Source organism: Metarhizium brunneum, chromosome 1, assembly GCF_013426205.1.
Source record: "Metarhizium brunneum chromosome 1, complete sequence".
In the NCBI taxonomy this organism is placed as follows: Eukaryota; Fungi; Ascomycota; class Sordariomycetes; order Hypocreales; family Clavicipitaceae; genus Metarhizium; species Metarhizium brunneum.
This window is the reverse complement of record NC_089422.1, coordinates 2,783,314-2,795,318: the sequence shown is the minus strand read 5'-3', so window position 1 is coordinate 2,795,318 and position 12,005 is coordinate 2,783,314. Positions and strand designations below refer to the sequence as shown.

Sequence of the window (12,005 nt, the reverse complement as noted above, 5' to 3'; positions counted from 1 at the left end):
TGCCAACAGTCAGCGAAACAAAAGCACTCGCGCCCCATCACCGTTTTCCCAACTACCAGCATTGAAACGACCAACAGGGCACCAACCCAAACTGGACCGGCAGACCAAAAGTCCCAAGCCTCACGTTGCCATGATGAGCCTCAACACCCCATCGCTCCACAGACAAGCTCTGCAGAAGGCGCCAAATCTGAGCTAACATCTCGGGGCCCTGTCAGCGCCATCGTCGCTCCCCCGCTGTCTTTCCTCTTTACGGTCCCGGTACCCGTTTCCGTGCTGAAGCCTCGTCAGCGCGCACGCAACAAATTACGCTCATGGCGTCGTCTTCCGCTCCAAAACGACCACACCCCGGCAGCAACGTATACCTCCTCTTTGGATGGTGCGAGGCCCAGAGAAGAGCCCATGAGATTACTGCAGCGATTAGTCACCTCAGACGTATATGGCATCTTGTATGGCATCTACAGCGCATGCTGCTTTTTCGGTCGGGCACAACAAGCAATACTGGCCCCATCTCGGGTCCGGTTGCCTTACCCGACAACGGCACTCCGGGACGCGTACCCACTTTCGGCCGATGGCCAAGCCGGTGTCTCAAAGTCTGAAAGATATTAAGATTTAATTGTTTCGCTCTGTAGTCAAATGAAATTACACGCATGATACAAGTATCGTGCAAGCGTAAAGTCTGAAAGATATAAAAATTATCATTGCGTGCTACTTTGCACAGTTTATATGCCCTGACAAGCACGCTATCATGCCATCGTGCCTATATGCTTCTTGGATGTCGACCATGTCGAATTCTACTAGGTTCGTGTGTTTTTGTTTCCGTCCTCCTCGGATATATCCTGTTCCTCTAAGAGCCTAGCCTTTGCTGACGTCTTTGCCCAGAAAAGGGCTTTCCAGAGCTTGAAACAAATGAGCCATGAGTTCCCTCCCCTCTAACAGTGTATGCCTTCCGGTCAAGTCATAGCCAGCCACCACACAGCCTATCACTGTTTCGACAAAGGAAATATGCTGTCCCAAAGAAGGTCTGCCCGCAAGGACAAGGCAGCGGGCAGTCGCCGGGCCACGTCCCCCGACGCGAAGCCGGTTGGTTTTTCTTCTCATACGTCCACTTTTCTCGATCGGCTCCTCGCCTCTCAAATGATTCTCAATGTAGCCCGAGGACAGACTTTGAATTCTCATACACCACCCACGTGATGCTCAATGCAGGTGCAACCTTGAGCAAGTTCGGCGTCAATCCCTTATACAGACCACGATATCCCTCCTTTTGAATGGTCTTTTGAGTCACATCCCATATACCAGTATACGTCGCTCGGTGCATCACGGTTCCTTGTGTCTGCAATCGTGTTCGTACCACATTGAGCGGGTATACAACCGTCGCACCAATCGCCCCAGATGTCGCTCCGATCATGCCTGTGGCAATGTTGCCAGGGTTAGCATCCTCCTCATGACAACCGGAATGCCTAGCGTAGTACGTTCGATATGAGTTTTTGAGCAGCTCAAACATGGCCATGTCTATGGCACTGTACGGGAACATGCCCACGAGACCCATGGTCACACCACGGTAACACGCTCGAATGCCGCCATCAGCATACATCTTAACAGCCGTCTGGCGGACCAATGCGCTGCCCGTGAGTCCTCCCTTAACAGTCTCACACTGTAAGCGAAATTTTAGGGTATCTAGTGGATAAACGCAAAACCTACCACGCAAGCACGCACGCGGTTAGTTAGCACAATCCAATATGAACCGGATTTGAGACATTGCTCCGTTTCGACCAAGAGACCATTCAAAACTTACTGTGCAATCATGCCAGCAACACCGCCTGCGGTGAATTTTGAATACGAGTTGATATGTCTGGGGTCACCATGGCCTTCAAAATTGGCCAGAGCCCGCTTGGCTGCTTCGTACGACCCAAATTTGATGGCCGTCTCGGGCATGATTTTGAGCACGTTCAGACCGTTACCTGCAAAGCGGCGCATGTCAGCATTTACCGCCATGTAACAATCAGCCCGCCCAACCGCAACTCACCGGCAAAGAAACTTCGGATGCCGCCGTTGCGAAACAGATCTTTAACGGCATTGCTGATAGGTCTAAGCGCGTTCTTTACCGCCGCAATAGGGCGACCTTGCTTAATAGCGGCTACCGCAGTCTCGGAGCTAGTGCTGGTGTTGACCAACAGATAGACCTTTAATCGGTCAAGCGGCGCGGTGGCCGTACGAGAGACTCCGCCGGCGATGGCACCCGCTAGGAAGTAACCTGGATCAGGAGCAAAATGTGTCAGTTTGAACTTCTTTTGGGGCCTGCTCTCAACTCCTGCCGAAGATTGTGGTGGTTCTTCCATGAGCTGTTCCGAGGTGCCATCGCCAACGCGCTGTATAGACTGTGTGGGCTTTGAAGGCTCCAATCGTGTGGGTTTTGTTGCGACTAACCGTCGCCGCTGTGTAGTCTGATGTGGGATACTGTCGCCGTCTTCATCTGCACTCGCCACGGCGTTCGCTCCAGGTTGTGATAGGACCTCCACAGCGTCTGTTTTCAAGTCTGCATCTATACTTGTCGGGTCGTTGTCTTGTGCGGGAGCTGCAGGAGACCCAGGTGGTATTGTCGCAGGAGGTAAAGGAGACGCGACCCTAACGAGAGAGCCGAAAAGAGAATAGAAAAGGGAGCTAGAGGATAACTCATCCGTACCTAGACCTTCCAAAGTTTCGTCGCTGACAAGAGAATCTCCCTCCGGTGTGACATTGACGACGGAGTCATAGTAGGATAGGACGGCTTGGAGTCGGGAGTCGTGTTCACAGGCTGGCATGAACAGGAGAAAGTTTCTGTGGAAGCATCAGTGCTGCACGCCATTTTGTTGGTTTTGCTTGAAGGTCACTGGGTTCCGTCTTGTGCCAATGGAATGAAGACAGACTGCGAGAATGGACAAGTGAAACTGATGGTGCGGTGAGTGACGCTGCCCCACGACCTCATCACCAAGGGCTCACTTGGGCACATGACTTGAATGTCATGGCAGATGGCGAGTGACCTTGCTCTCCAGGGTACAAATCACCACAGGAAGGGTCGCATAAGCCCGCAGTAGGCAGTCAAGCTCAAGAGATGACTTACCGCCATTCTTCAAAACTGACAAATCCATCATTGTTCCTATCCAAGTCGTGGAAGAAGTCGGCAACTCGACGGTTTGAAACGCTCAGGCCGGCTGTGCGAAAGGCGGTTTGGAGCTCGGCGGAGTCGAGTTTGCCGTTGCCATCCTTATCGATGGCTTGAAAGAGTAAGAACAACTGTCGCTCGGTTTTCTCGACGAATTTGCGAAACTCTACAAGTTGACGAGTGTAAACATTAGCTTATCGTGCTCACTGCCAGAGCTTGAAGCTCGCGGCGCGGTTCTGGGTTTGCAGTGGGGACATGGTAGCTGCTGGACAAGGAGGGGAGAAGAAAGAAGAAGGGAGAGAAAAAAAATTGAAACGGCATCTCGAGGCGGCAAAGCATACCTTCGTATTGAATTTTGCCATCGTGGTTCGTATCGACCTCCTTCATAATCTGTTTCAACAACTCGTTGGCATTCTTCAGAGCTGTTTGGTGCGCGCACATGCGTCCAGGGTCAGCGAACAAAGCTCCCGCGCATGCCGAAAGCGACAATATGGTTGGATGCAGGCTCACGGTGATCAATGCGCCTAAAACCCTTCTGCAGGCCCTTCAAGTCCAATTCTCCCTTGCCGGTAGGGTCCAATCTGGACCAGAGACGCTCAACTCTGGCATCGCGTTCGTTGGGCGACTCTCCAAACCGTCGCTCGGCGTCCGAGACCAATTTGGTGGCGCTCATGACGACGGCATCGAGGATGCGAGCGGCGTCGTGCAGCTAGGGGCAGCGACGGGGGATTGGATGCAACGGTCGCTCTCGCGTGGTGGAATTGGCGATTTATTCTTGTAACAGCATCGTAGGACACAAGCGGTGGTTGGTGCAATGGGAGGAGGGAGAGCAAAGAGGCCGCAAGGTGAATACAAAGAATAATGCAGCACAGTGACGTCGGACTGGAGCACTTGGGGAGCCAGGCGGCGGCGGAGAATCCGAGCTCGAGAGCGAGTTCTTGGTCAACTTTGAATGGCTATTATCTGGGCCAGAAATCCATTTGACGGGAACATTGAACGAGAGGTAGCCTCTCCTAGCCAGTGCTTTCCTCTATCGCCTATCAATCCGAGAGTGAACAAGCACAGGTCTCAGACATCCAGGCTCCGCTATAATAGGGAGTCGCGGCAAATCACAGCAGGCGAATTAGCAGCACGGCGAAAGAGTTCAACCAGTGCAGCTCAACATGGTGCTGGGCAAAGAGAGGAGTGGCTGGGAAGGGGGCCGCTGAGGGCAGTGAGGGGACGCTGCTCAGGCGCTCAGGCGCTCAGACGCTCAGTTGGCCTGCTGGAGCATGCTGGTCTTTTCAATGTTAGTGTTGTGAAATTTGAACTCGCCCGATGTTTAACCGCAACTATCGAGTCCCACTTTATCCGCCACTGGTTATGTCGGGTCATCTTTTGCAGTGGCTGAGGCTATCGCGAGATTGCCTTCCTCGCACGTGTACGCGCCTCTTCTATACTCGGTATCATAACGCGGAGTATCATAGTTCCCTGGTCTAGCTACAACTAACTATATAGTTAAACTTTATTGGCCTTACCTGATGCGCGTGCATGATAATCAGGACAGGATGAAAAAAATTAAACTTGGTAAACCTGATGTATTGGCGCTGGATGTTCTTCTAAATTTATAGACGCGAGAAATGGTTGACTTTGGAGCTTGCTGTAATAAAGGGTGGCGCGATATAAAGAGCTTGTCTTGATTAGGGCTTGAGTAAGACTAAAAGACAATTGTCGTCTACAAGTGCGAATAGTGGAAATGACGTCATTGGTGTAGATAACTTTTCGTTTCAACAAGTTGAGCTAGATTTGTGGGCTATTGTCTTATGCGGGGAATTAAATTATCCTGTTCACGTATAAAATGTGAGTTTCCAACCAAGTAGTCCGGTCCAGTTTTCCAGATTTCTACTACAAGCATTGCCCGAAGCTTGCCAGCAGCCGGGTAAGGTACTTACTACTCACTCATATTCAGATAAGCAACAAGAACAATGATGAAAGTACGATTCACCGGGTTAGAAATATCTCAAGAAAACCTATAAAGTATGAGAGCTGAGTTCTTGCTTTAATATCGGCTACACGTCTGCTGTTTGCCAAGTGGCACTCTCTCACAGCGGCAAAATTGCTTTGCCAATTGAAAATAGAAAGACTACCCCGTACTTCAGATGTTGGGTGAAAATTACTTGGCTACTTTACACAGGGCTGCGACGATCCAGAAATAGAGACATGGCTATTTATGGGCCTGAAAGAAGCGACCTCTCCTGCATTACTAAGCAGGGCTGGGACCGTCGTCATTCTGGTGGTTCACCGCCCGGTCTGTCCTGGTTCTTGTGTCGATTGCAAGGCCGGTGCCGGCGCCTCCCGCTCGACTTCATCTCCTCTCGTTGCTCTGCTCCCAGAGAGTCTGCGAGCTGCCTCGGCGGCTCTCGTCCTTTGCAAAAATGTCCGCCAACTACTGGGAGTCGACGCAGAGGCGGCATTGGCTATTTACCAAGGATCAGCTCTCTACCATGCGTCAGAAGCTCGACGATGACAATGCCGACCTCGTGCGCATGTTTCCCTTGCCGCAGCCACGCCATCTTGCCATATATTTCAATCAGCGTTAGTCTGTTTTTCTTTCCTCCTTCTTCCTCCTTGTTTATTATATTTATTTACCTATTTATTCCTCACTGCGGCCCCCCCGTGCGCCAGGCATTCCGCTAACCTCTCATTCAGAACTACTCCGCCTGGCAAAACGGCTCAGCATCCGCCAACAGGCCATGGCGACTGCGCAAGTCTACCTGAAGCGATTCTACATCAAGGTCCCCGTCCGATCTACGAACCCATACCTCGTCATCACAACTTCCCTCTATCTGGCCTGCAAGATGGAAGAGGCGCCGCAGCACATTCGGCTCATCGTGACCGAGGCCAGGCAGCTCTGGCAAGATTTCATCGGCCTAGATACATCCAAGATCGGAGAGTGCGAGTTCTACCTTATCAGCGAAATGAGCTCGCAGCTCATCGTGCACCAGCCATACAGGACACTGACGTCGCTGCGGACAGAGTTGTCACTGGTAGATGAGGACGTGCAACTCGCACGCTCCGTCATCAACGACTCCTTTAATAGCGACCTGCCCCTCCTCTGCGCACCGCACGTCATCGCCCTCGTTGCCATCTTGCTCGCCCTCGTCCTTCGGCCCAATTCCACCGCCCCCGGCCAGGCAGGATCGGGCTCTGCCGCCGCCGCCGGTCTTGCCGCCGCCCAGGCAGCCCTGGCCCAGGCCGCAAGGGGCAACGGTGGCAGCAATATCCACGGCTTGCCTGATCCTCCTTCGGCCTCCGAGTCCAAGGAGAAGCAGCAGGAAGCCCGGATATCCAGGGTGCAATATTTTGCCGCCTGGCTGGCGGAAAGTAGTGTTGATATCGCGGCCATGGTTGACGCTACTCAGGAGATGATTTCATTATACGAATTCTACGAGCAGTACAATGAAAAATTGACCCGGGAACAAATTAATCGTTTTGTTAAGGCCCGAGGTTTAGATAAATAGAGACTCTAATAAGCGTCTTTGTTAGCTTTTGGTTTTTTTTTTTTTTTACTTGTGGAGTATTTGTTTCGGCCCGGCGTTTTTGGGATGCAAAGCAAAAAGACGGGCGGATTATAAGAATCATGTCAGGTATTACATGCTAAGAGGGGAACAGACGGTGTTACGGCGTTATGACTAGCGACATTACACGGGGCGGGGCTTTTTTTTTTGATTCGCGCTTTGGAGTTGTAAGGCTTCGATATCCTGTCACAGCGATGCATGTTGCAGATGGCAAGACGGTACAATATAATCTATTATTCTAATGGTCCGCCCCTCGTCACCCCTTTTTTTCGCGATTTTGTCTTCTCTGCTCTAGTGCTCATCAGGCCAGTCTATGTCTTTGTGTCTATCATCGCCTCCAAGCCGCCATGGCAACATCAGCAACCTCCTTTCCTTTCGAAATGGCAATCTCATGACCGCCCTTGAGAACTCTAATATCAACAGCCTCCTCGCCCAGCACGGCAAATGAATCGGCAATCCACTCCTCCTTGACCACGATCGGATCTCTCTCCGCCAGAATCAAGCATATCCTACCTCCCTCCAAACCCGGCACCTGTTCGTCCTCCCTCCTCAAAGCAAGCTGTTCACTGAGCCGCCTCCACACTCCCTCGTGCTGTCCGTAGATGGGGGCGTTTCTAATGGTGCTCATGTACGCGGGTACAAAGCCGGCGTTATTCCGCAGCTGCCATCTGACCACGTCCCCGACCTTGGGGCCGGACGCATCCCCCGCGCACACGGGGACTTGGTCAAAGTCGACGTCTTGCGAGTCGTCGCCGTCTACGGTGTTGACGCTAGGGTCCGGGATGTCGGCGCTGGCCGTGCCCGGCCGGGGTTCCAGACGGCGTCTGGCGAGGCCGTTGACGAGCCAGGAGGGGAGGAGGCCCTCGGAGTACAGGATGCGCGACTTGAGACTGACGTGGGATGGGCGGACGAGACCGCCGGGGCAGATCAAGGTTGCGGAGCGGAGGAGATTGGCGTGGTAGGCGGCGAAGGCGGCGGCGAGGGCGCCGCCCAGGGAGTAGCCCACGATGTGGAAGGAGGATGAGCCGGTCCAGGGGATGCGGGACGAGGCGAGGACGAGGAGGATCTGGCTGGTGTACAGGCGGTCATCGTAGGGGAGATCGCTTGGGGCGTCGGAGTATCCTCTGCCGAATAAGTCTGTGGCATGGTTAGATCAGCGCGCGCGAGATTCTGACATGTATAAGCGGACAGGTGACTCTTTTTTTGAGTTTGTATCTTGCAGACTTGATTTCTATAGGGGCTTATAGCAAGCAGTTTTGGAAAAAGAAAAGAAAAAGAGAAGAGCAGTGTGTCGCGATGGAAAATGGCAAGCTCACCGAAAAGCATCACTCTACACCCCTTCCTGACAAACTCCCGCGCCATATCTCCCAAGGCAACACACGGCGTCCCGATGCCATGCAGCAACAGCACCTTTTCGCCGTCCTCGGGACCCCACTCAAACACCTTTATCGTCCCGTACGCAGTTTCCACATCCCTCCCGCCGGGAAACACGCCCGGCGCATACGACGGTGCCAACTTCCTAGGCGCCAGCGAGGAAGCCCGAGTCGAATCTGCCGATGCCAGCTTCGCCGCTTGCCTGGCCTTGGAACAAATCACTCTCGTCGGCTTCACGGGGTCGCCGGGGCTCAGGACGGGCTGTAGGTACCAATATATCGAGAGACACGCAGCGGCTGTGAGGACGGCGTACTCGATTGTGCGGGATGCGCGGTACTCATAGTTGAACTGGGGCATGGCCGAAATTCCGCCTCAGACACGGTGCTGGGTTTTCTCTTTTCTGGGTTTCTTCTCGGGGGTACGAGGGGAAACAATGTCCAATTTACTCTGCATAGCGGGCATGTTACGTATCTCGAGTCGAGTGAAGTTGTCGCCGAGGTTGTTGAAGCTCAGACCCCACCACCGGCTCTTGCTTGGTGGTTCCTCGGGATCTGGGAGGTTCCGCCTACCCGGGACGGATGGCGTGCTTCTAGATTTCGAACTTGTTGCCTCGTATGTGAAATATTGCTGAGCAGAGATGGATGCGGAGGATGTAAATGGCGGACGCAGCCACGGCCTTGACGTCTAAAACATGGCACATCTACTCCGTATCAATCATCACTTGCCCACAAAGCGATTCGATGCGCTCTTTTTGGACCGGCGAAACATGCGGCTACCGACATGCTCAACACTCTCCCGGAGAGTCTCTTGATGGCTAGATTGGTCTCGCAACAAACCGGTGGTGTAGTCCATACTCCGTACTCCGCATCGTCTTCCAGGTTCAACCTTACCGTCAGCCTCGGAGCATTGCATGTGGCTGGCCTGACCGATTTTGCATCGTGAGGCTGGTGAACCTGACCGGGTTCGGCTCTCGAAGAAGGCTTGGGTTGCACGACACCACCCTCACCAACCTCTCCTCCAGCTTGCAATCGACGTGGGATGGAGCGGCGTGAGCGCCGGGACCATGCGGATTGGTTCATGCCAGCTCCGTGGCCAAAAAGGTCCTTCACTTATTTGCAGCGGCCTGTCCAGGGTCTTTGTCGAAGAAGAAGGGACTGGCACTGTGAGGCACGCCTGGTCGACGAACCAACAAACTTTATGTACAACTGTCAGCACGGAGTCGTGCGCTGTGTACAATGTACCCGGTATGTGCAAGCAACACCCTTGCCGAATGAGCCTCGAGCCTAAACAAAGAGCGGTGTATGGAGTACTACAACTTAAAGCTGGCCCCGAGTGGATTTGGACATTGTGCATGGCTGGTCTACCTTCTAATGGGAAAATCCTTCTTGCTTGAACTTTGCTCCGGAATATGATTTCAAACGTCCCCAGACAGTGTTGAATAGCTTAAGTAGTGATGCCATATCGGTGAACGAGTTGAAGTTTTTCAAATCCTCATTTTTATCCCACGTTGCGTCCCCCCTTGGATCCTAGAGGCAATAGTAGCTTAGCGGGGAGGGGGGAGGATATCATTGCTCGGTACGGAGTAGTATCGACGATGAGCGATAAGCCACGAGGCGATTGATAGGGTCCAGAGAATAACCCGACGGTGGTCACCGTTGATGCTTCCATGTCTCCACCCCATATCAGAACGTTGTCATTGCTTCGTTGGGGTTGGTACAGAGTCCGCAATGGGGCTCGGGCCACCATGGAAGCGGTTCTTTGGAAAGTTTGCCATGATGTCAATTCGCTGCTTCTGTCCGCATCTTTGCCATCTTGGTGAGAAGCCAAGTCGATATACGGGAAAGGGGGCCGGAGGCAGAACAAACAAAAAGACCGGACAGCGGTACTCGACCACGGCAGACTCTCCTACGTTATTCCGTGGTCTCTTGGGTAATATATTTACCCACCAGTACGGAGTACATGAATGTTGCTAGATAGCCATGTCCATGAGTTGTTGGACGGCTATCGGCCTAGGATCGAGCACTGGATAGTGTTCTCAGGGTCGTCCTGGGAGCGGTAGTCTTGTCTCCTTGGACCACCCTTTCTGGAAACAGGTGCGACATGGCTGCATCGACTTCGTTTCTATCACGAGACTATGCCTATCTGTCCCCGAGCCCCATAGTTGTGAATCAAAAGCTCTCGGATGGATGGCAGATTACCTGAATGCTTATCCGCATGCTCATACCAAGTCTTCTTTAAAGGCGCTTTAATGCAGTAGCACCAGTTACTACACGTTAGTTATTGGTAGACGCCAACTCAACTTCATGGTCGACCTGGTCCTGGTAAAACCACCAGTTTTGTCCATTGCAGCAATGCCCTGTGTGCATGGAAGACGGAGATCCATATGTACATATGTACAATAGTAGTAATGCCGTCTAATAAGGTTTGGAAGAGGGTTAACCTACGTACGCAACACCTGCTTCAGTTTGGAAGGCAAGAAGGGATAATTCCGCCAGTTCTCACGGGATGATTGCACGTATCGCCACTTGGCCGCGCCGACAGTGTCTCGCAGGACACTCTTCCGTAGAGCCATTGGATTAGTACTCTGATCGCACTTTGCCCCGTGTGCTCGGGGCTGTGTGACGGCGCATGTCTACAAGACATTGATACTAGCTTGCAGCAACATTGTGTAGCCGGTAAATGATAGTTGCACGGCCACGGCTAGTTTGGTTCTTTTGCTGCATCAACCAGGCTCGGACAGGATGGTACTAATAGGAAACCAAGCCAAGCCTCCAAACAAAAGCTTATTGGGTTCCATTGGCAAGATATGCACAAGAGCCAAACCGGTATTATTCCAACTGGCGCAGCTAACGCCCAGGCACGCAAAAGTGACGGTAGATCTGGCCACCAAGGCTGCGATGGGGATGGTTACAACATGATTATTAGTATGCACGACTCTTTGGACGAGCCCTGAGACGTCTGGCTGACTGATGGTCGCTGCCTGGCCAAGGCTGGCAAGGGTACTCCGTACATACAGGCATTCAGGCCACCCCGAGACATCGACAGACTTGTGGAGGCTCCAAACGCCACAGTGCGGTGATGAGTGACGACGATGACGGTGGTGATGTCTGGTCTGGTGGCCAGTGAGCCGGCTTCTCTGCTTGTTTCTCGAGCCGCCCACGTTGCGGAGGATGGTGCATGAGCACCAGAGCGCCCCGCCAAGTGAGAATCTGGTGACTTCTGGTCTGCTTTCCTTCGACGAACAGCTGTTTGAGCACTCGGGTCGCAGCGAAACTGCCTCGGTGCCGGTCGCGACACACTACGGCGGCTGTGCCTTGGAGACGTCACGAAGTCGAGTGTGTGGCGTGGTAACTATGTACCTAGTACTTTAGGTACACAGGCATGCTGTGCCATTGAGCATGTAATAGTTAGCTATGTACGGAGTACTGCGTGTACGGAGTAAACAGGTAGTATTTCGATAACTAATCCCAGAGTCTTACCCAAGGTACATATAGCGGAGTATTCACCTTGGTCCATTTTCGATGGATTGAGCTCCTGACGGCACAATGCAGAGCGACCCCACACAAATGCTTGAACCGTTTCACCTGGTGGCGCTGAGAGGAGACGGTTTCATTCATGGTCCGTCAGCGTGACCAACTTGAGTAGCTGATTGCGTACGGAGTAGCGAAATACGGAGTAATCATGGCAAGTTAGCATGTACGGGAGTGGGATGCCGAAACGCAGCGCCTGAGCTAGGGAGGAATACGGAGTCTGTACGGACGTATGTATCAATTTCTCCCCATAGAGTCCACCAGGCAGAAGAATCAGGGAGACGAGAGACGACCTGGAGAGACGAAAGCATTCAATGTTCGATCACGTCCTGAAAAACGTGCTGCTCTCGGGGGGTTTGCGGTGACGACGCGGTGGAGCTGAAGCAATTTCAGCAGGTCAACAGA

General features: G+C 52.8%; 3 protein-coding genes across 3 annotated transcripts; 1 reads left to right on the top strand and 2 right to left on the bottom strand.

The window, feature by feature from the left end:
* Window positions 1-1,141: 1,141 nt before the first annotated feature.
* Window positions 1,142-3,812, bottom strand: SAL1 (Calcium-binding mitochondrial carrier SAL1; the record flags this gene model as incomplete). Its single annotated transcript, XM_014694171.1, has 6 exons — window positions 1,142-1,694; window positions 1,793-1,958; window positions 2,024-2,814; window positions 3,098-3,305; window positions 3,481-3,561; window positions 3,650-3,812. The coding sequence occupies 6 exons, from the start codon at window positions 3,810-3,812 to the stop codon at window positions 1,142-1,144; spliced, it is 1,962 nt and encodes a 653-aa protein (XP_014549657.1).
* Window positions 3,813-5,553: 1,741 nt separating this feature from the next.
* On the top strand, window positions 5,554-6,639 carry SSN8 (RNA polymerase II holoenzyme cyclin-like subunit; the record flags this gene model as incomplete). The annotated part of the gene is made up of 2 exons (XM_014694172.1): window positions 5,554-5,713; window positions 5,828-6,639. 2 exons carry the CDS (start codon window positions 5,554-5,556, stop codon window positions 6,637-6,639), a joined length of 972 nt encoding a protein of 323 aa, XP_014549658.1.
* Window positions 6,640-7,024: 385 nt separating this feature from the next.
* Window positions 7,025-8,427, bottom strand: G6M90_00g008490 (uncharacterized protein; the record flags this gene model as incomplete). Its single annotated transcript, XM_014694173.1, has 2 exons — window positions 7,025-7,833; window positions 8,013-8,427. 2 exons carry the CDS (start codon window positions 8,425-8,427, stop codon window positions 7,025-7,027), a joined length of 1,224 nt encoding a protein of 407 aa, XP_014549659.1.
* Between the last annotated feature and the right edge of the window lie 3,578 nt (window positions 8,428-12,005).